Source organism: Sardina pilchardus, chromosome 15, assembly GCF_963854185.1.
Source record: "Sardina pilchardus chromosome 15, fSarPil1.1, whole genome shotgun sequence".
Lineage (NCBI taxonomy): Eukaryota > Metazoa > Chordata > Actinopteri > Clupeiformes > Clupeidae > Sardina > Sardina pilchardus.
Genome location: NC_085008.1, coordinates 14,867,789 through 14,890,757, shown reverse-complemented (window position 1 = coordinate 14,890,757; position 22,969 = coordinate 14,867,789). Strand labels below are relative to the sequence as shown.

Sequence of the window (22,969 nt, the reverse complement as noted above, 5' to 3'; positions counted from 1 at the left end):
ACAGTGTGAAGCAAAGGGCTGCACTGGATTGATCACCCAAGATGAAAATAAACATTATTTAAATTTCAGTTGAAGTTTAATTAACTAACACAAAGTACAGAAGGGCAAATAGAGAGTAACATTCATTGTTTGTTCTGTTGTTTTTAATTCAGTCATTTTTGCTCTTCAAATAAGGTTTTTTCTCAGAGGTGAAATGAATTTCAGCTTTGTTTATAGAGGATATGCATACCCTAAAACATGAATTGTCACTTGATGTCACTTGGTGTTAGCTGTCCTGTCTTGACTACTTTTAAGACCGATAGTTTTTTTTAAAACTGCATTTTGCTAAATAATTGAACTTTTTAAACCTCACATGCAACTTCAGACATTTACTGTAGCCTACTTTATGGTTTCAGATCAGATACCTTTCACTTGTACAGTATACAAAGCCTTAGGTTTAGGTGAGCCATAATCCAGACTCCTCATCAGGAGGGTCGAGTACAGTCCCTTGGTGAGCATCTGAGTGAACAACGTGTTTGATGAGACAAAGAAGTAACAGCTCAAGTGTACCTTGGCCCACACCATGAACTCTATTGTGAGAGCAAGGGCTTTGGGCCTAGCTCTAGTCATGCTTAGTGAGAAATATATGTTTAGATGCCCAAGCTGGCATACAGACAATTTTGCGGAAGCTAAACTGATTTTATTAGGTACTCTTTACAGTATGATTCGAAGTCCATTTGTTTGGTTTCATACAAGGTTTTGCTAGTGTGCGCATATATTTTGTCTGATATATGGCCTCAAGTAATCACATTTCTTCCAATTGGGTGCAAAGCTTTAGTGAGGGCAAGCTGGACTTTCCTCAGGAAATCACTTATATCCTTCAGTTTACAGTCCAAACAACGGCCTCAATGTTTCACATTATTTGGCTAGTGATATCACAGTGGCACCCGTCCAGTATGGAATCTAATAATCCTGAAATGAGAGGATGACTTGTGCTGTGTGTGGAGGTTTAGCGGTCCTTATAATTGCATCTCTCTATGCTTTTTTACTTTTTGTACGGAGAAATGGGAAGGTCAAAGAACAGGATTCCCCTCTTTGCGTCACTGTTCAGTCATTGCCGTACCTGCTGCCTTATCAATGATTGAGGTCATATTCATCCATGTACTGTAGAGTACATGAGATCACATTTCTGCAGGTCGTAACTCGTAACTTCCTGTATGAAACACATGTGTTTTTTGCATTCGATGCTGCATAAGCATAGGCTCGGTCTGTGTGTGTGTTTGACAATTTCAGGCCTATGTGATATGGATAATACAAAGATGTTTATTTAATTTTCACCAGCTGCCTTATTGCATTATTGCAGGATAGCCTTGGTCTGCAATACCAGACAGTAATTAATCAGTTTTAAATGAGATGTATTGTGCCTTGCCTACATGCATAATATTGTAAAGGCTTAACGTTTCAATGACTGTATCGACCAACATGTTGCGGATATTGTTGGGCATTGCAAAACAACTTGCGTGACACTATAACCACAGTTTCCTGCTTTGCTCACTCTTACAATCTTATGATCAGACTTGGGTGAAAGTTGGTATGAAGCTAGAAGTGGAGTGTGCCTGCCAAGCTTACTGGACATATCTTCGATGTGAAACTTGGAGATTTACCCAGTCCTCCCTCTACATTTTTTTTTTTAAGGCATGTTGTTTTGCCATCTTAAGCTTTTCCAGAAACCCCAGCAGTTGACCCCCTGGTTTGAATTGAAGCCCAGTACTGTCATTGATTTTTCTCTTCTTTTTTTGCTGCATATTGCATTTCAGAACAGTTTTCCAAAACCAACATCAATCTGGTGTTCATAAATATTCAGTGAAGGTTGCACAAGTGGGTCATCTAAGAATAGCTTTCCTTGGGGTTTTGGGAATATATTCTATTTGGTTTTTGTCTGGGGAAATTGGAATGAATGCCTCAGATTTTATTGATTGCTACAATCAAAATGAAAATTTTGTAATTATTAAAATGCATGTAGTTAATTTGTCTGACATTGTGTTTGACAAATTTGAAGCACTTTTTCAATTATTTCTCTTAACTTAAGAAATTAAGTCAGGTCACTGAACTGAAAATCTCATAAAAAAAAATGTTTATATTTTTGAATGGTTGGAAATGTAACTCTGTCCATCTGTTGTGTGTCCTTCTAGGTGCTAGATGGTGTATGTGAAGGTCATGAGGCATGCTGAGCCTGCTCTCCCGGTGCCAGAATGAGTCTCATAGATGGCAATGGGGCAGCTAGCCAAGATGGAAGATCCTATGAGCTCCAGGTCTACCCACGGCTCGCTGAGGATACGGACACTTGCTGCGCCCTCAAGGTCACCAAGGATGCCACGGCAGCCACGGTCATCCAGGACGTGGCCGACAGGCTGGGCTTGGACCCGTCGAGGAGCTACGTCTTGGCCGAGGTGAAGGAGTGTGGTGGAGAAGAATGGGTGCTGGAGGCCACCGATCTGCCCGTGCACCGGGTTCTGCTCTGGCCTCGCAAGGCTCAGGAGCAGCACCTCCAGAGCGAGGGCTTCTACTTCCTCCTGCAGGAGCGGAACCGCGACGGCACTGTCCGCTACGCGCACCTCCCGGCCCTCTCCAAGGAGCGAGAGGCCCTGCGGCTGGTGGCCCGTGGCTTCCTGCCTCCTCCGCACAAGGACTTTGATGACCTCTGCAACCTTCCCAGTCTGAACGAGGACAATATTTTGGAAAACCTACGCAACCGTTTCCGCAAGAAGAAGATCTACACCTATGCCGGGAGCATCCTGATCGCCATCAACCCCTTCAAGTTCCTGCCGATCTACAACCCAAAGTATGTTAAGATGTACGAGAACCATCAGCTGGGCAAGCTGGAGCCCCACATCTTTGCCATTGCTGATGTCACCTACTATGCCATGCTGCGGAAGCGCTTGAACCAGTGCATTGTCATCTCTGGAGAGAGTGGTTCTGGGAAAACCCAGAGCACCAATTTCCTCATCCACTGTCTGACAGCGCTGAGTCAAAAGGGCTATGCCAGTGGTGTGGAGAGGACCATCCTTGGGGCAGGACCCGTGCTGGAGGTAAGGAGCCAATGCTTACTATGCCATTTACACGCAGATGGTTGCAACTTTGAGTCATTGTTGTGACCATTATTTATGGTGTCTGATTTTGAGGGGTGTGTTGAGTTTCATTACTCATCTGTGTACTGTACGTGTGTGTGTGTGTGTGTGTGTGTGTGTGTGTGTGTGTGTGGTGGACTTTTATTTTCAACTTGGGACATTTTGAACTTCACTAAAAAGCTGCATTTCTCTATCTGAACTTGGAGTCCCTTTTAGGTCTTGTGATATGGGGAGTGTTGTGGTGTTGTTTATCTTGAACTAAATGAGGAACTGTAAATAAGAAGAATGATCGTGAAATAAGATGCAGACTACCGCTTCACAAATTATACTGTGATGGGAATTACTTGAAAGTTTGACTCTCCAAAAACGTGTAAACAAAGACTACCGCGACCACAAATGACAGGTGTTGGGAGATGTGTGTTTTGCTGTTCCATAAGCAATTTCAGCTGAAATTGACGGTCCCCTCCAGCCTTGAAATGGCCTTTATCTAATTAGCTGGGCAGCACTCATGGATCCATTGGGGACTGTCAAGGACCGCTTGGCTCACAGCAGACCCGACATAAATGGGGAGACCACACCGTAGTGTTCAATGTATAAATGATATTTATTTACATAAGAAAAGTCAGTATATGTTATTTAAGCAAAGTGTAATGCAATATGTTGTCTAGGGGTAACAATAAATATAACTAAACAAAAGCTAAACGCAACGAAGACGAAGGGAGTTCTCCGTAAAGGGCTACGCAGTCGGAGAGGGCTCTCTCCATGTTCTCCCCAACGGACCACGCCACCAAATGCACCAGAGCAGAGAGAGAGAGCAGCCATCGAAAACCCAGGCCTTATAGTCCAGCCCATTAAGTCCTAGGCGCCACCCTTCCACTCAGCACCCTGCAGGACATAGAAATAGGAAACACGTAGAATGAAGGGGCGGAGCCCCAGCAAGTGTCAGTCTCAACAGTCCTAAGACCCAGGGTCTTAACAGTACCCCCCCCTTCAAAACAGAGGCCCACCTAAGTGGGACTCTGCGCTAGTCAATAACACAAATATTTAAACAAACAAAAAACAATAAAGTATTTCAAGGCATAACATCAATCCTTAGTCCACCATAATGTACAACCCCAAAACCCCACTACACAACCTTAGTCTAGATGTCACACCAACCACCACCAAGTGCATTTCCCAATCTCATTTCCCCCATACCCCCAAACCTCCACTTCCTGTTCCACCAGCAATCCTGGTACCTTGGAAAGCATTTTTAAGATGAACAGCAGAAAAGGTAACAGGAACAGAAGTCATGAGACAGGAATTATTCACGTATAAGGTTGCATTGGTAAAACATTGGGGTTGTGTAATGTGTGCAGGTATGTTAGAGGGCTGTGGTCTAAAAACACGACCAATGACTGTACAACCCCTCTACATACCCCTCACCATGTTCTAAGGCCCACACGACAAAACTGCCGACGCGTTGGGGCATAACCAACATCCATGTCGCGTTCAACGATTTTGCGTCTGTCAAGGCAAACACGACAAAAACGCCGACGCATTTGTGGGGCATCACCAACATCCATGTTAACCACAGGTGGTGGCGGCATCTCTGGCCACACTCGCCCTCCTGCCAAATTATTCCCCAAAATCACGTCAACTCCCTCTACAGGCAATGACGGACTAACAGCCAAAACAACATCTGCCTTCACAAGCTCAGACTCCAAGGCTACCTGATGCAGCGGAACAGAGATGGTATTTATCCCAAAACCTCGGATACGGACAGAAGACCCGGTGTCGGACTTATCAGAAAAAGGCAAGACAGATTTCAATATGAAGGATTCTGACGATCCAGTGTCGCGCAAAACACGCACCGGCACTCTCTCATCGCTCCCAATTAGTGCAACAGAACCTTTCGTGACGAATGGGTTGTAGACCTCACCAACACCTCTACAAGCAGGTGGTTGTTCTGAAAGCATCCCCTCCCTGGCTGTGTCAGCACTCTCACTTACTGAACACAACACAGTGGCATCACTAGGCCTACATGAAGTGACATTGGATCGTTCACACAGCCGCTTCTCATAACGCCCAACCCTTGTAGCACAACCAACACCCTTTGGTGGCCACTTACCACGTCGCTTGTCCCGTAAAACAGGGCATTCATTTTTCCAGTGACCCTTCTGTAAACAGTAATTGCACATATCCTCGGACTCAATTTCCCTCATATCAGGATCATGTTTGGATGTACTAAAACGACGGGGCCGAAACGCCTCCTCATTATGGACAAGGAAACTTTGCTTGTGGACCAAAACATATTTATCAGCGAGCTCGGCTGCCTGAGCCGCTGTTTTAACATCGTTCTCATTGATGTAAGTGACAATACGTTCTGGTAAAATGTTTTTGAACTGTTCTAATAAAACCAATTCACACAACCCTGCAAAAGTCTCTACTCCTTCAGCTGTACGCCAGCGATTAAACATCGCAGCCAACTCACGAACCACTTCCAAATGCGTTTGTTTATCGTTCTTATGCCAAGTTCTAAATCGTTGTCTGTATGCTTCAGGGACTAATTCATACGCTTTAAGGATAGCTCGTTTTACTACAGCATAATCTTTCCGCTGATCGTCCTCCAACGCAACATATGCCTCCTGGCCTCTGCACGAAATGACACTCTGCAAAAGCAATATGCGCTCCGAATCTCCCCAGCCATGATCGTCCGCAAGCACATCAAACAGAGAAAAGAAAAGGTCGGGCTCGCGTTCATCAAACTTGGGCAGAAGTTTAGCCATACGAGATACCCTGTCTTGACGTGAAGAGGGAGAGCCAGGTATTTTCCCCTCATCAAGCAGGTTTAAACGCCGTTCTTCCTGCCGCATTTTGTCATACTCTAATTCCCTATCCTTTTCTCGTTCGCTCGCCAATAATTTGTCCCGTTCAAATTGCAATTCCAACAATTTCATCTGCTGGTCAAACGTTAACCCTGACGTGAGTTGAGGCGTTGAAGCCTGCACCACTGGCTCCGGATTAATCGATATCACCTCTCTTTCGCCCAGCTCATCCATAACTAAACGCACCAATGAGTCCTTCTTAACGCGTTTAGGAATACGCGACTCAAATCCAAAATGCTCCGCTACTTTAACAAGTTGCGCTTTAGTTAAAGTTTTTAAACTATCTGCCGTAGGGGCGGCCAAAAACACACTTGTTTCCATTCAAGTACATTACAACCAAACAATTAGCTAAATAGCTCCAATACTAACGTTATGCCAAACAATACAAAACCAATCCAAAAACTCTCGCTCAAGTTTATCATTTACAAACACACACACACGTCTTGACTAAAGTGGTTCCCGACACAATGAAGGACTAAAGATTTAGACTGGAGCACCCCACATCTAGTTCCCCCCGCAAAATAAAAGGCCTATTTCCAAACTCTAATCTTCACGTGTCTTCGTGATTGAGCTGAATTCAGCCCCCCCTCGTTCAACACGCAAAAACAACAAATAAGCAGGAAAGAAACCAAAAGTTTTGGCGGTCTCACCTAAGGCAGGGTGTTCTCGTTGCTCCAAGGAAATCCAATTTGCTAATATTTCTCTCCTTTGTAGCAGAAACCACCGATTTACTAGACCAAACAAGACGTGAGCGCAAAAAGTTTGCTCCAACTACAAACACACAAATGATCCCGGTGGGACTCCCATGCGCATCATACTCAACTAACCAATCACTACGGGGGTTTCCCCAATTAAACATCAGCTGGCCTATTACGTTGCTGAAACTCACCCAAAAATAGCAGCAACCCTTTGTGCGTTCGCAGGCACTAGGCACAACCAATTTTAACGCAAAAACATAAATCTCCGCGGCAAAAATCTCCGGACGAGTCTCCCACATGTCAAGGACCGCTTGGCTCACAGCAGACCCGACATAAATGGGGAGACCACACCGTAGTGTTCAATGTATAAATGATATTTATTTACATAAGAAAAGTCAGTATATGTTATTTAAGCAAAGTGTAATGCAATATGTTGTCTAGGGGTAACAATAAATATAACTAAACAAAAGCTAAACGCAACGAAGACGAAGGGAGTTCTCCGTAAAGGGCTACGCAGTCGGAGAGGGCTCTCTCCATGTTCTCCCCAACGGACCACGCCACCAAATGCACCAGAGCAGAGAGAGAGAGCAGCCATCGAAAACCCAGGCCTTATAGTCCAGCCCATTAAGTCCTAGGCGCCACCCTTCCACTCAGCACCCTGCAGGACATAGAAATAGGAAACACGTAGAATGAAGGGGCGGAGCCCCAGCAAGTGTCAGTCTCAACAGTCCTAAGACCCAGGGTCTTAACAGGACTTTTATTAGATTTCACCATCGTTGAGCATGTGTGTGGAACAAAGGTCCCTTGATGTTGAAGTCATTTTTTTCCCCATTATTGGCAGCTCAGTAGTAACCATTATGTCGAACTGGTGTTTGTTTGAGGAAGGTCAAAGAGTAGCCCACAAACCTCTCTGCTGCACCCCCTGCCCACATAGCTTGTCTAACCCCAGGTTGGTTACCTCCGAGGGTTACTCCCAGGGCTTGTGCCTTAACCACAGTGCCCTCTTTATAGCGTATTGCTCTCATATGAACAGAGGTACAGAGGCACATTGGTGGGCCTTTCTCATATTACTCAAAAAGCATGAGCGCTAAGACATAAATTCATGTTGCAAAGATCAGCCTTGGGCAGTGGATGAAAGTGCAAGGAGGCGTTTGAGTGTTGTGGTTGTTTATGTTTGGGTGTTTGTGCTGTGTAGATCTGCTGGGGGACAAGTGACGTCTTTCCAGTTATTCCAAACAAGTTTGTGTCCAACCAGATGTTCTTGCTTCAGATCTGAAATGCAAATATGCCCTCTAAGAATCAGCATGGCGTCTGTCAGCATGAAAATCGTTCTGTTGCCCTACTTACCCTACTAAATCGTTCTGTTGCCCTACTCACAAAAACATCTGTTTGTTCGCCACTGAGTTCTGTGTTTTACGATCACATAAGCAGATGGTTTGATTAGGTCACCGTAGACATTTGTAGTTTCAGTGATGTGCTGTTGGTGTAGTCTCATGATCTGATTCGCACACTGCAGGCTGCACAACCACTACTGCTTTGTACTCTGAACTTCTCAGGTCACTACATGCCTCTCAGCACAGACCTTAACTTTATTTTGAAGTTTCGTTACGTGGATGTGGCTCAAACCGCAATCGTGCCTGCTTTGCTGACACCCACGCGTAGACATCACACACTGATGAGGTTGTTAACCCCTAGCCTAGACCACTTTTTTGTAGGTTTTGTGACGTTTTAGGTTTCATTTAGCAATTTCCTCATCAGAAGCATCGAATAGGCCATATCGTATTGCTTTATTGCCTTGTTTTTTGGAAGGTTTTAGCTTGATATTGATTTCATGATGTAGGCTGATGTAGGATTTTAAACGTAGGCTATTTTATTGTATCTCTTGACACTTTGTGGCGCATTCTCAGTTAGTCAGTGATGTCAAATCACACTAGCTATGGTCTGTGGTGTGGCCTACTCTGTTGATGTGCAATGCAGTTGTTGTAGTAACCAGTTTGCAGTGCCTGTGCGCAGACAAAGCCCTGACTATGGTAGCTCACAGCCCTTTGCTGCTGTCCTGCAGTAGTCATTCGGCCCTTTCCCCTGGAGCCTCTCAGGATCTTTGATTAATCCACCAACTATTTTCTTTTCACGAGGAGCGCTTTGTATTAAGGCTAGGAATAGGTAATAGGCTAAAGCAGTCTTGTGACGCAAGTGGCGTGGTGTGAGTGGAGAGTGTGTGGCATTGTCATTATTGTTTTCCCTCAGGTCAGTTCTTAAGAGCGTTTTATTTGCATTCGCACAGAACTGCATGTGATTGCCTCTCGGCGGTGAATCTCAAAACTAAGGCACAATGCTGCAGTGGACAGCCCAGTGGCTTGTCTTTGTGGGTGGCTTTCTTCTCCACCCCCCTCCTCCCTTCTCAATCTGCCCTCGCACGCCCAAGTGAAATAAGATGAAGGGGCCAGAGAGCATCTAGACGCTCGGGCTCTCGCCGTGGTTACGGGGAAACAATTTTCCCCTCCGTCAGCAGAGTCATTGTCCTCTATTACAGGCCTTCGCCAGCTTCCCCTCGCTTGCGGTCAGAGAAACGGGCTGTGAAACCAGCCCGGAGCAGAGCCGCTTCAGCTTTTCCCAGCGAGCTCCGACGCCAGCGACGCGAAAGGCTCCACGGATTGGAGTCACTGATGGAGTGCTCTCAGAAAAGGCCCCTCAGCCTTCACAACTGAAAGCCCTGGAGTTCCAGTAGCACATGAATCACTGTTGAGATGCTGTGCAGACCACTTGACAATTGCTCTCTTCCTGTGTCTCAATATTTGATTCCACCTGGGAGGTTGCTAATGTTTGTGTTGAAGTGGGGATTGGCTCTTGAAATTGACATAATTTGTTTTTTTTTTCTCTAAAGGTATTATTATTATTATTATTATTATTATTATTATTATTATTCAATAAGGCTATAAGATTGTTTTTTGTAATGTTTTTCTCTTTAGCTAAGACTGGTGTTTTGTTTTTTGTTTTTGTTTTCCTGGTTACCTCTGCCAAGGAGGTCTTGTTTTGGTGATAACATATAATACAAAGGCAGTCTAGTCCAGTTATTTAGAATTATTTAGATTTTAAACTGCCATTAAACTGTTTTATAAACAGACTAGAAAGTAGCCTAACTGCTCACAGAGCCAGCTCTTTCGCCACACAAACAGGTTCCTCAGGTTCCACCCCAGATCACGTCCGCATGCTACGTCTTGGAAGAGCTCCTTCCCTTCGCCAAGGAAAATGCACCAGCCTAGTTTTTCCTGATGCACTGGGGCATTACAGTGCTAGAAAAAAATGGAGCAGATCAGCCTGTGTGTGATTGACATCCCAGAATAGATGTGCTTCAGTACTTCGTTTTTGAGGTAGCTTTGTGTGTGTGTGGAAAGGGGAGGAGGGCTGTGAGTTATAAACAGCAGTTAAAAGCAGAAATTAGCTTCCTCTCTGTTCTGCAAGAAAGAGGCATATTTTTTAAGGTCTAAAAATGGCATGACATCAGCGCATATCAAATGACTCTACTGGTCCGGCCGCTCTGCTACAGAGACCACAGAGTTCACTCGCTCCTCCCCCATGCTCTGTTTGTGATTGATTTTTTTTCTTTTTCTTTTTTTTTCTTTTTGGCTTTGGTGTGTGTGGCTCCGCCGAAGTACGACAACTCCCTTCGCCTCCCCCGCTGCCTCCACCATTTATACCAGGCCCTGGGCTGCCCTTCTGGGGCTACCACTCCCTGCCAACCACCCTGGTGGAGGTGGCACGTGGTGCTTCACTGACTTTAGCTCACAGACAGGAATTTCCTATCGCTCTGCTCCAGCTGCCAGGAAGTGGAATTTTTTTTCTTTCTTCTCCCCCCTCCCTTTTTTGCGTTAGCAGGAAGTGGCAGCTAGTGGACGCCGGCTTTACCAATGGAGGCTATCTCAATGGGGTGTCAACAAGCTGCATACTGTTTTTGAGGAAGTCTGAAGGAGTAGTCGCTATTTTATGACCATTGTTTATCTCCTCCTCAGCTTCTACTATCTCTGGCCCTGGCTATATTTGGTCAAACTGACTCTCTGGATTGGGCAATCAGCATGTCAAAAATGAGCTGCTCTGGTGTTATGTTCACTAGACGGTGATGACGCCATGAGACAACAGCGGGATGACACAGGCAGAGAATGCTCTGAGCTGGCAACAACACACCCACCTTATTACACCTCACTCTATTGTGAAGGGGAAAAACTGAGTGAACCATCCGGATTAGTAGGCTGCTTAATTTTTGCAGCAGGCGTGACGCTGTTGGGGGATGTCGAGATTAGAATCACACACTCCACAAAGCCAAACGCTTAGCTCCTAACATGACCACTGCTTTTAGTTAACCAGTGGCTAATGTGTAAGGGCTGTGTTGGTTTCAACATTGTACTGTACTTAAATGCACAGTATGGTTCCGTTTAAGAGCTTGTCTGTGTAAGTAATCTTCTCTACATTACTGCATTCTCAGAGTCTGTGTAGGGAAAATGCACACTCCCGTGCAGAGAGTCAGAATGTTCTTTTAATAAGGGCAGGGGGAAATTCATCATTAGTGTCTGAACTGCCTGGAATGGAAAGTTTGGGTTAGGTCGCGTGAGTTACTGACGCTGGTTATGGTCAGATCACATCCTGGATGTGATGAGGATAGGCCGTTTTTGGAAACTTGTAGGTGGATTGGGTAGAAGACAATTTTGGGGTAAAAGGTCTGGAAGACTGGCTTTATAGAGCCTGATCTCAGAGTGGTGCTTTCCTGTGGAGGACTGGCATGAGGAACTCATTTGTGCGGTGCCAAACATGGTCATGTGCATGTGGACACACTTTTTTTCCCCTCTACAGATACATGTTGAAGTGATTTAAAGTACATTTTTTGAAGATTGCTTTAATCTTCATGTTTCCCCCTTTCGTGTTCTCTGCAGGCTTTTACTGCTTTCATTTCACATTCTTTTTACCTCTATCGTTTCACCGTAAACTATTTTCATTTGAGTAACAATCAATGTAGTTGTTGTTTTTGCAGTCAATGTAACCATGTTTTGCTGTCAAACCGAGCAGGCTGATGTGTGTGCGTGTGCCCGTATATCCGTGCATGAATGTGTTTGTGTGTGCACTTTTGATGGAGACTCAGAGCCAGAGGCTGAAAATGTCGTCACATGACACGGCCTGACCTCCATGGACGTCACCCCCGGGTTCTGGGTGAACAGAAGTTATTTGCTGGAGCTTACAGTACCGCGCCGCTGGCATTATCTCCCCCCCAAAAGAATGAGCTCATTATGAAATAATGTCGTTTCAGTGGAGATGTCTGGTTGGTCCGCCCCGCTGTGTCGGAGCACCAACTGCAGGCCACTCATAAAGGAGAAGCTGTCCACAGGAGCGGTTATATTTACCAGTCATGTGAATAGCCCACAGGCTTATTTTGACCGGAGGAACAGTGCACGGCCATTGTCAGCCCCCGTGTTGATAATGTTGGCATTGTAGGCGCTAGGCCGTTCATGACTCGCTAACTAACGTGGGCGCTCAGACAAAGTGTTGAAATTGTCGGCCAACTCTTGTTTTAAAACAGAAGTGGCACAAAAGAGTGTAAGCTGCCTTGGAATTTTAAGTAGTTTAAAGGTGTTAAAACTGTAAGGATTACATTGATACCAACATGATGTTGACCAGACACTTGGATACACGAGTCCCATTTTGGTCTTTCTCTGCTCTGTATGTAATGGCATAATGCTGTCGCTTCATCAACACAAATTATATTAGCGCCCCATTTTGTGCTATCGGTAAAAAATGAGGAACTGCCTGTTGTGGTTTGATTGTGGAAATCTACAGGCAGTCGCCTGCAAGGAAACACCACTGAAAACAAACCAGTCAAGACAAGCAGGACGAACGTGCAGTGTGTGCCCTTACAACTGAATCCCAGAGCACCAACATTCTTTCTCGCTCCGCTCTTTTCTCTTACTCTCGTTCTCTTTTTTGTCTTTCTTCCTCATACATTCCTTTTTATCCTTCTGCCTGAAAGTCTTTTTTGTCATTCTTGGTCTCTCCGTCTTTCTTTGTGTCTTTTTTTTCTCTCCTTTTTAGTGAGCTCGAACACAATAATGGCAAAAACCCACTGAGCTTCACCCTCCCCCACCCCCCTTCTCTGCCCCTTCTCTGCTGTTTCCCCTTCTCACCCTGCTCACACAAACAGTTTGCTTTTCTTGCGAAACTCCGATGGAGTGATAGCGGGTCTGTTTGGGCAGGAGTTCAACACCCCCCCCCCCCCCCCCCCCCACCATACTTGCTGAACGCCCCGGCCAATCGCAGCGCCAGAACGGGGACATGTTCGAGGTTGAATGCACTTGCACGTTCGCGAAGAATTCCAACTGTGATGCTGTCAGTTGCGGAGGCCGAAAGCCGTTCCCAGGAGTCTCAGGTCTGCGTTTCGGGCCTCGCCGTGGTGTAAGCCACGTTGAGCCACGCTGAAAGTGCTGTGTGTTGCGTGCCGGCTTAACATGACAAGACCGGTGGCGACGTGTCAAAACCTCCCAGTCACACATCCTAGCCTCAACGCTGCAGAAGTGTTCGCCGTGCCCCCCCCCCCCCCCCCGAAACTGAGCCACTTCCTCGGGGGTGCTGGGGGTCTGTGAGCGCACAATGCCTCCTCCCAAACAGTGCTCACCAAGGGCCAAGAGGCTTTAGCCGAATTAGATTCAAGCCTGCCAGTTCCTGTCTCAGGGCCCCCCTCGGATGTGCTCTGCTCTGCTCACATGGCCTGGATTGGAATTTTTTTTTTTTTTAAACATAGGTGCACTACTCCGCGAGGTTCGCTTTGTGCTCGCTCAGATTTACTGTAACGGCCCGTCAGTGGTGCAGTTGGTCTAAGAAAAAAATAGGTCATATGTTCAGTCCTGTGGATCATAACACCCGTCCTCTCTCTCTCTCTCTCTCTCTCTCTCTCTCTCTTTCTCTCTCTCTCTCTTTCTCTCTCTCTCTCTCTTCGTCCCTCTCCCCTCCTCTTTTTTGCTCTCCGTTGTGGCCCCGAGTAGCCCCAAACCCAGAGCCCCCCCAGGGCCCTGCCTTCCCTTCCCTGCTCTGCTGGTGTGTGTGGGCACAATGCAGGCCCCTATTTGGGATGCACCGGGTGGACTTCCCCTCGCACAGGCCTTTTGTTGGGCCTCTGTGCGAGTGGAACACTGATCGCCATTCAGACCTGCAGGCAGAGCCGGTGCCCTCCTGGCAGAGGGGTGGGGCTGGTGGTGGTGGTGGCATTCGCCCCGCAGTGGGGGTGTAGGGTGGGGGCACTACCACCCCTGATACCCATTTATCACACAGGAGACCAGTGTGACGGTCAGCTGAAAAACAAACCTCCCAGCTCCTCCCTCCTCAGCTGTGCATGCATTATGCTGCCACCCCCCCCCCCCCCCCTCACTGCTCGTCTGTGTGATGTCTGTGTGCTACGCTGTTTATGATGATGTGCTACTGTAATGTGTGTGTGTGTGTGTGTGTGTGTGTGAGCATGCACACGAGGCCTGGCCTGCGACTTCAACAATTATACAGTCACTGAGAATGACATGTCAGTCGCCGTATTCTTCTCATTTCCAAAAGGCCATTGAGGGAGAATGCTGGCCTATTGTGGACGTGGCCTGAGGCCATGTGATTATAAAGAGCCTGATTAGCTGGTACTCATAAGTGAAGGCTTTCTTTTCATTTTTAAAGAAGCTGTGTTTGTTTTTCTGACAAGCATTGTATAAACTGCAGGCTTGTAAAAGTTGCTGATATCATTCCCCTTGTCTCCCGTAACAGGCGTTTGGCAATGCAAAGACGGCCCACAACAACAACTCCAGTCGCTTTGGGAAGTTCATCCAGGTCAACTATCTGGAGAATGGCGTGGTCCGTGGGTAAGTGCCAACCGTAATATTGTCTGTGTTGTATGTGTGGATCCTGCCAATTAATGGAAACGCAGCCAAGGCAAACCCTGATGACCTGGCGTGCCACAGATCGCCGTCGTGAGATGCATAGACATCAGGTTTTAATTCCTTATTTAGGCTTCTGCAAAGCACGCACCCCCCCCCCCCCCCCCCCCTCGCCATTGCACTCTCTGGTTATGACCCACATCAGAGTTTGGTTAAGCTTGTCATTTCCCCTTTACTGCAGAGGAGCCTTTGCAGTAAACAGGGAAGATGACTCTACAAACAAGCTACTTGCACAGTCGCTAGCACCCTTAGTGGATACTGCTATTCACTTGGGCTTTTGCAATGCAAAATATTTCTCCTCTAATCAGTGATGGACCGTAAAGTTTATTTAAGTGTAGGCCACACACAAGTTACAGTACATGATGTGATTTGGCTAACCTATGATGATGACTGCGTTTACATGGACATTGAGTGTCCCGGTTATTATCAGGTTTTTAGGTTTTCCGATTTCGTGATTGCGCATGTAAACATCCTATCCCAATTGTAGAACCCCGCATAAGGCTTCATGCCGGGTTTTGAGAAATTCGGCTATGCTAACTGGAGTAGGCTTACTCCATTAGAAAACTGGATACTGTAGTAAGTATACACTTTATCCTGGTTTCTGACGGGCGCCGATTAGAATCAAAGATTATACAGCTGCTCTCTCTATAATCATTGGCGAGAACGCAGTCATTAATAACCATCAGATTAGTATTTACATACAGGGATATTAATTACCAGCTTACTCAGCGTTCATATAAACAAACACCATATTCTGAATTGGATCAGATTCAGGACACGCCTCATAACTGGGATACTGAAGCGGATGTAAACACAGTCAATGATTTCACTCTTTTAAACGTAATCATGTTTTGCGTACAGATGCTCTAATGTGCAAGGGTCCGTACGTGTAATCAAAGCTATTGTGACGTAGCGTCATTCTGAGTGACTTAATTGTTTTACAGTGCCCTGCTAGGGCTCCCCTGGAGTGGCTCTCTCAGCGTGACTCAGGTTGACACTGTACCCATTGTGGCCGTCCAGAGTCCATCAGAATGACTCTCTTGGTGTGCGGAGCGTGGGGCAGCTCTGAGCACAGTCTATAGAGGCGATAACAATAGGGAAACGCTGGCACTTGGCCGGCCAGAGGATGTTTTCATTCAGGGCATTGTCTTTGCCTCGCCTTTTTATGGCCCAATTGTAGCTCACACCACTTCACAGGAGCCGGCAGTAAGAGGCCAATAAGAGTCGTTGATAAAGAAGTCCAGAACATTCTTTCCTGTAGAGTTCATTAGCGAGTGGGCTTTATTAAATCAGCCCCAGAAGAGGGTTACCAAAAACAGCTTTTATCCTTTCTCCAGCTTTGTAAGTGTGTGTGTGTGTGTGTCCGTGTGTGTGTGTTTACCTTAACGTGGCAGGGGAGTCTCCCGAGGAGACTAAAGGCCAACATACCTGCTTGGTATTTTTATGAGTGTATTCAAAAGTGGCTGGCATGTTTTTGTTTTCGTCAGGTCCCACCTTTAACCAATTGAGTTAGGCTAAAAAAGACCTAACTTGCAGACACACTGGCTGGTGGGAGAGCGCTGGTCACTGCCCAGTGTCGTTGCACCCTTTCTGACAACTTTGTCTCTATTCAACGAGTTGTGAAGGCCATCTGCTCTGGCAGTCTGACTCGCCCCCCCCCAAAGCCTGTTCCAAGCCCATTTAAAAACAAGTCCATAGAGAGAGAGAGAGAGAGAGAGAGAGAGAGAGAGAGAGAGTGAGAAAGATAGTGTGTATGAGCGAGAGGCCAGACTGGCCTTGGTGTCACTTTATTGATTTTCACTCATGTTTTCTTTTGGTCTCCCCTCTCTCCACATTTGCAGGGCTGTGGTGGAGAAGTATCTGCTGGAGAAATCCCGCCTGGTCTCTAGAGAGAAAAATGAGAGGTAAAGCAACCCGGCGAGGTCATGACCTTTGTGTCTCTTTGACCTCCAGAAGCTCTTTGTCTAAATATCAGGGCCATTCATCACATTCAATATTCTGCTGCTTCAGACACCTGTCTGAAACATTTATCTTCATGGTGTTGTTTACAAACAATTTCACATTTTCGTGTGCAAGTATATTGATTTTTCATTCTCCAAACCAACCACATTATTTGATGGCATATTTATATGGGTAACCAGTGTATTGGTGTTTTCTGGGGCTGTTAATGGGCTTTAGCATTGGTCAGTAAAAGCTCTACTACCCCTGGACAGGAACTACCATGTGTTTTACTACCTACTGGTGGGAGCCTCTGAAGAGGAACGCAAGGAGTTCAAGCTGCTACAGCCTGAAGACTACCTCTACCTCAAGCAGGTCAGTTGCTACCTCTACTCCTTTCCCCATCTCTCACCTCCTGCAACCTGTCATTCACCGGCACAGGCCCTAGAAGACTGTGTTGTTTATGTGCACTACTCTGTGTCCTATTCACATTTATACAGTATCGTTCCTCATTTTCGCCAAGTTCCATTTTGTTTTTTGACATGACATGTCTGTCGTGAAGGAGTTTAGTAAGCCGTTTTCTCTCTTGGGCTCTTGTCTCTTCAGCAAAACTTTATGATCGAAGATGAAGAAGACCTTCGGCATGACTTTGAGCGTTTGCAGCAGGCTATGGAGATGGTGGGCTTCCTGCCTGCCACCAAAAAACAGTGAGTGGATTGGCCAGGTCCTCACATTTCAGCCTCCCAGAGAACTTATAAGATCTCTGCCCTGAAGAATTAAACATGGCTATGTCTGGTTGATAAAATATGAATGTTTTTTTATGGTTCATATAAATAATAATGTGTGTCACAGCTTCTGTAGAATAGCGCCTTCATGTTTTTTTCTGCAGCTCAAAAAGTAATGATGCTCAGCATATAAGCTAACTTTAGACGTTGCATTTCCTGTTGATGTCATCATGTTTTGGCTCTCGTGGCCCATATACTGTAGCGTCAAGCACTGACCTCCTGCAGCCTTGCGCTTGCCAGTTCATTTTCACTTTTGCTTGGTGCACACAAATCCGTCCTATGAAAGTGCTGCTGACATACAGTATCACCCCCTGGTCTTAGAATGGCCAGAATGTGAATCCTCAGTAGGGCATACAGTGGTCTCATGCTCTCCCCCCCCCCCCCCCCCTCTCTTGATCATTGCAGAATATTCTCAGTACTGTCGGCCATCTTGTATCTGGGCAATGTGACGTACCGGCGCAAGTCGACGGGCCGTGACGAGGGGCTGGATGTGGGTCCTCCTGAGGTCCTCAGCACCCTCTCCGACCTGCTGAAGGTGTGGATTGCGGCTTGTACAGTCCCTCTATGAGGGAAAAAGTCATTTCTGTAGTTTTTCAGAGTCTTTGCATAAGTGTGTGTGCATGTGTCAACTAAAATATTCATTCTCTCGAGCCTTTTAAGCTCTCAGCAGTCTGACCTTAACCAGTGAAAATCCCTCAAGCTGACATGTTCACGCCACACTGTATCCGTGGGACCCTAAAAAGCTTAAATGGAGTCCGCAGACGCTCGTAGTCACCTGTGAAGTCATCTGTGTTCATGTCTCCTCGCAGGTTAAGGAGGAGTTGCTCGTAGAGGCGCTCACGAAACGGAAAACGGTGACAGTCAATGACAAGCTAATCCTCCCTTACAGCCACAGCGAGGTGAGCAGCCATGCCTGAAAGCCTGCCATTACCATGCATTATTTACCCTCAAAGTTAATTGCCTGTCAAGAAAGGTAGCATTTTCCTGCCTGTGCGGCCCTGTCAGAATTGTTTCAAAGTTTCTCCTCTCACTAATGTCCCCCTCAGGCCATCACAGCACGGGACTCCATGGCCAAATCTCTGTACAGTGCCTTGTTCGACTGGATCGTTCTGCGCATCAATCATGCGCTGCTAAACAAGAAAGACATGGAGGAATCCGTGCCGGTGAGTGTCTGTCAACGAGGACAGCTAAGCTATGTGCTAGGGCTGCAGTGGTCGATCAGTCATTAATCATAAAAAGGTCATTTGTATTCATTAACCAACGGGTGCTCAAATGACTGAGTGATTTTCTGAGTGAACGTGTATTGTGTGTTTACTTACTTGCTTCTTTTTTTCTTTATCCTTCCCCAAGTGCCTATCTATTGGTGTGCTGGATATTTTTGGTTTCGAGGACTTCCCGAGCAACAGCTTTGAGCAGTTTTGCATTAATTACGCCAACGAGCAGCTTCAGTATTACTTCAACCAGCACATCTTTAAACTTGAGCAGGTACGTGTGCTTCTGGACTCGTGCCCTTTGACACTCTGATTTTAGTCGTGCCGTGTGGAGACTTGACCACCTTCCCTTTCTGGTCCACAGGAGGAGTACCAGACAGAGGGCATCACCTGGCACAACATCGACTACACGGACAACGTGGGGTGCATCCACCTGATCAGCAGGAAGCCCACCGGGCTCCTCCAGTTACTGGATGAGGAGAGCAAGTAAGGCTGCACACATGGGGGGGGTGTATCGGTGCACAGGGAGTCCTGTAAGCAGCTCCCTCTCTCTGCTCTGGCTCTCAGTCAAGCGCTAAGCTTCTCAGCTGAAGAGACATGTGGCTTTTGTTATGAAACAGAACCTATTTTTTACAGTCTATGAACAGAACCCAATGAGCAGTATAGTGCTCGACGCCAACTGATGGCGAATGTGATGTGTTTGCTTATGATGCTATATATCTCCCCCCCACAGCTTTCCTCATGCCACTGACAAAACACTGCTGGCCAAGTTTAAGCAGCAGCACCACAGCAACAAGTACTTTGTCGCTACGCCGGTGATGGAGCCGGCATTCGTCATCCGGCATTTTGCTGGAAACGTCAAGTACCAGATCAAGGTAACCTGCTTAAATTATTATAAAAAAGTGTGTTTTGTAAGTCTGTATTAGCCATCCTATTAGTCTCCATTTGGCCTTCCGCCATTTGCCCTTTTATCTCTTTCCATCGGGCTGTGTCCTTATTTCACCACGCTCAAATTGCTGTTTTTTTTCCCTCCCTCGGCCTGCAGGACTTTAGGGAGAAGAACACTGACCACATGCGGCCCGATATCGTGGCGCTGCTGCGCAGCAGTGACCGGGCGTACGTGCGTCAGCTCATTGGGATGGACCCTATCGCCATGTTCCGCTGGGGCATCCTCCGTGCCACCATCCGTGGCATAGCTGCGTTCAACGAGGCAGGCCGACGCTGGGCAGCTAAGACAGCGGGTATGCACATGCCAACTGGTCTTACTGAAGTTTCTGGCTCTCCATTGCCTGTTGCTAGTTTTTATCACATTATAAATCGCACCTATGTTAAAGTGGCACTCAACTGACATCGGAGAGAGGCCAGTTTTCATCTGGGATTAAATGAAATTATGGTAGATGGGGAGCGAACAAAACAAGCAATTGCTCTGAAACAACAGGACCATTGTGTTTGTAAATAGCTGTTAATGCTGTTTGTTTGAAACTCAAGAATAGATTTTCCATTGTTGATTCGTGTGTGTGTGTGTGTGTGTGCACATGTGCCTGCATAGGTGTGACCAGACCCACTTCTAGGACGCCCCTTGGGGAAATACAACGGTCCAACACACCAATTGAAAGGATGTACCGGTAAGGAGTATAGCAGCTCTCTCAGTGTAGACAGGAGAGAAAGAAGCCAGGCGACGATAGAAAGAAGGAAACTTCAGTTGGGGAACTTGATCTCTTCCTGTCTTCAGCCTTTGTGTTTTGGGACGTCATGTGACTCTTCTCTCATCCCCTAAGACACACTGCTGGCTAGATTTGCACAATGATCCTGTGGAGAAGCCTGTCCCTCTAGAGTGCTCGGCTGATATTTACCAGATTATGTCCAGTCGGACGCACTCGCTTAAAAGCCTCATCCTTTTAAAGGCTAATCGTCAACAGTCATGATCCAATTTGGTGTAATATCACTGTTTGCACATTCAGCCACTGACTCAAGTCTATGATCTGCAAATCCACCTGGGCTGATCCTTAAAAGTATTAAGCCAATGCCAGCCCATGATGATCAGTACGCAGGTCCAAGTAAGCGCCTCTCCCAGGACCATGGCAGTCTCCGGCAGCGTCTCGCCTCTCCCGTCTGCCCTACAGTGACCCCCTGTGTGCCGTTTGTTCCCCTCCACAGCCGTACCTCTATGCTCGAATTCTCCTTTGATCACTCAGAGGAGCGCCCCCTAGAGGCCTTTGAGGACATCTTTGCTAGCTTTGAGAGTAAGAAGTAAGTGGCCTAGATAAAAGGAAACACTGGGAGGTCAAACAGGACGTTTTGCGTGGGCGGATGGGGGGAGCCCTCTCGGCACGTTCAGAAACTCTCTGGGTCTTGTTAGCATCTACAGGCAAAAAAAAAGCAGCTGTTGGTGAAGGTTCAAGACTTTATACTCGCTCCAAGGGTTTTGGTTTTGATTTAACCCAATTTCAAGTAGGTAATAGATTTTTTTTAGATCACCATCTTAAGTTGTTCATTTTGAGAACGCTAACTAAAGAGGAGAAAAGCAATGGCTTTTTGGCAGTTGTTTTTGTTGGCGAAAGCCTTCAAAACGCACTGGAACCAGGAAGACCTTGCCCAGAAATATTAGTCAGAGCTCTGAGAGCAGTCCCTGTGTTTTTCTTCTCAACCCGCCATTTGTAGCCACAGGGAAATATGATCCCTCTCCGTCTTGCTGTCTCTTTCTTCTTTTTTTCACCCAGTTTCTTTCGCTGGGCCTCATTCTCTCCGTCTCAGCCTGCGCTCTCAATTCTCGGCCACGTTTAATAATCTTGAAGTATGGGGCATGGGACTGTTTGCTCGGCTTAAGCAGTGATATGGCGATTTATAGCACTGGAAGCCAAGAAAGCTCTGCACACAAAGAAATAAAGTAGAAAAGCCCCTGTGGTTTGTTTGGGGGTGAGGGCCATTCCCGTAGAGTCCAGCAGAGGAGAAAGCCCATACTGGGCAGCATACGGACTTTCCAGTTCTATACTTTCTGTGCACATTGCACTGTTAGCCGTTAGGGATATACAGTATGTAGGCAGATTGACCGAAACTACAGATGATGCTTTGTAGATCCTAAAATTCCCAGAGAATTTCTGTCCTTGCTTTTTCTTCTTTTTTTTTGTGGAGGGTGCCCCACATTAGTCTCTTGTTTGACCTCCCGTTAGTGTTTGGGATTTGGTAAGTACTGACTGCATGGATTCGGCCGAGAGTGGAGGTGAAAGTCCACTCTTTTTGTTAACACCAGTTCCAGGTCAAGCTAGCGTAACCCCCTTCCCGCCCCCCCTCACCTCCCCTCGCATGGAAGGCAGCACAAATAAATGCAGGGAAAACGCTCTGAGGAGTGCATGCTCACAGTCCTCACCAATCTGCTTTGGCAGGTTACAAACACCAGGCACAAATTCACTTCTAATGCTGGCACCATGGTGAGGGCTGAGGGGAACTAAGCAGAGAAGGGCAATCCAGGCTCAGAGAGTCGCAGCGAATCGTATGCATTTTCTTAATAGAGCCATTCTTGAGCTTGCGGCTAGAACCGTTAGAGGAGATGCGGTAGCTCAAGGCATGGATGGGTGAAGCGGTAATGCAGCAGGTTTTCCACTCTCTGAACCTGGAATTGCCTGCTTTTCAGTTAAAGCAGGCGATATAGCCGTACTCTCGAGCAGAGGGCAGCAGGATTTCCCATCAGTTGTATCGATCTCAGATTGATTGTTTTCATGCATCTCTGAGAGGGAATTGATTGCTCCCTTCTGCCACAAGCTCTTAGTCCCTCTTAGCCCTCACCATTCTGCATATGTCATTTTTGTGGGACAAGGGTTTGTGTTTAATGGTGGCCAGTATGTTTTGAGTGTGATTGATTCTAATGGTGGAGGGTGCGTGCGTGCGTGTGTGTGTTTGTGTGTGCGTACGTGTGTGTTCTGCTCAGTATTGGGGTTTGTGTCCTTACCTCATACCTGTATGCCACCCCACTCCACCTCTTCCCCACCCCTTCCCCATCACCCCTCCCCTCCCTGCCTCTCCTCCCTGCTCCACTGCGCCTCCTCCTGGGCTGAATCAGGGACATGCATGCCCAAATCATCAGCTCCATTAAAGACTTGCAGTTGGACGGTGAGGACCCTCGCAAGCTACTGCAGTCCTGGGGGCGCCTGCGGTTCCCACGCCACGTCCTTCAGTGAGTGTGACGCCCCCCCGCCCCCTCCCTCCACGATGCCCGGATCAGCCCACCCTAGTGCCAGCCTGATTTTGAACTATTAACTTAACCGTGGTGTCCTTTTCACAGATCCATGTAGTGCTTGTTTATCAAGTAGAGCGGTGTTCTTTAGGCTTTCTATTAAGCGTCTGAGTTTGAAGCACCTTTCCGGTCTCGTCATCACTAGAGGTTGTTGTTGTTATCGTCTCGGAAAACAAAGCAAGC

General features: G+C 46.7%; 1 protein-coding gene across 5 annotated transcripts in view; it reads left to right on the top strand.

Moving 5' to 3' along the window:
* Positions 1-22,969, top strand: part of si:zfos-588f8.1 — a 51,133-nt gene that overhangs the window by 9,046 nt on the left and 19,118 nt on the right. For 2 of the 5 annotated variants that reach the window (XM_062557118.1, XM_062557121.1), the window contains 15 exons: positions 2,172-3,068; positions 14,452-14,546; positions 16,463-16,525; positions 16,835-16,934; positions 17,166-17,266; positions 17,750-17,879; positions 18,154-18,243; positions 18,391-18,507; positions 18,695-18,829; positions 18,920-19,041; positions 19,289-19,430; positions 19,601-19,796; positions 20,105-20,180; positions 20,713-20,805; positions 22,613-22,726. In XM_062557118.1, coding sequence (XP_062413102.1) covers positions 2,232-3,068; positions 14,452-14,546; positions 16,463-16,525; positions 16,835-16,934; positions 17,166-17,266; positions 17,750-17,879; positions 18,154-18,243; positions 18,391-18,507; positions 18,695-18,829; positions 18,920-19,041; positions 19,289-19,430; positions 19,601-19,796; positions 20,105-20,180; positions 20,713-20,805; positions 22,613-22,726 — 2,411 coding nt within the window. In that variant the 5' untranslated portion in view covers positions 2,172-2,231. The remainder of the gene's footprint in view (positions 1-2,171; positions 3,069-14,451; positions 14,547-16,462; positions 16,526-16,834; positions 16,935-17,165; positions 17,267-17,749; positions 17,880-18,153; positions 18,244-18,390; positions 18,508-18,694; positions 18,830-18,919; positions 19,042-19,288; positions 19,431-19,600; positions 19,797-20,104; positions 20,181-20,712; positions 20,806-22,612; positions 22,727-22,969) is intronic. The other 3 variants (XM_062557119.1, XM_062557120.1, XM_062515555.1) reach the window with 3 other exon arrangements.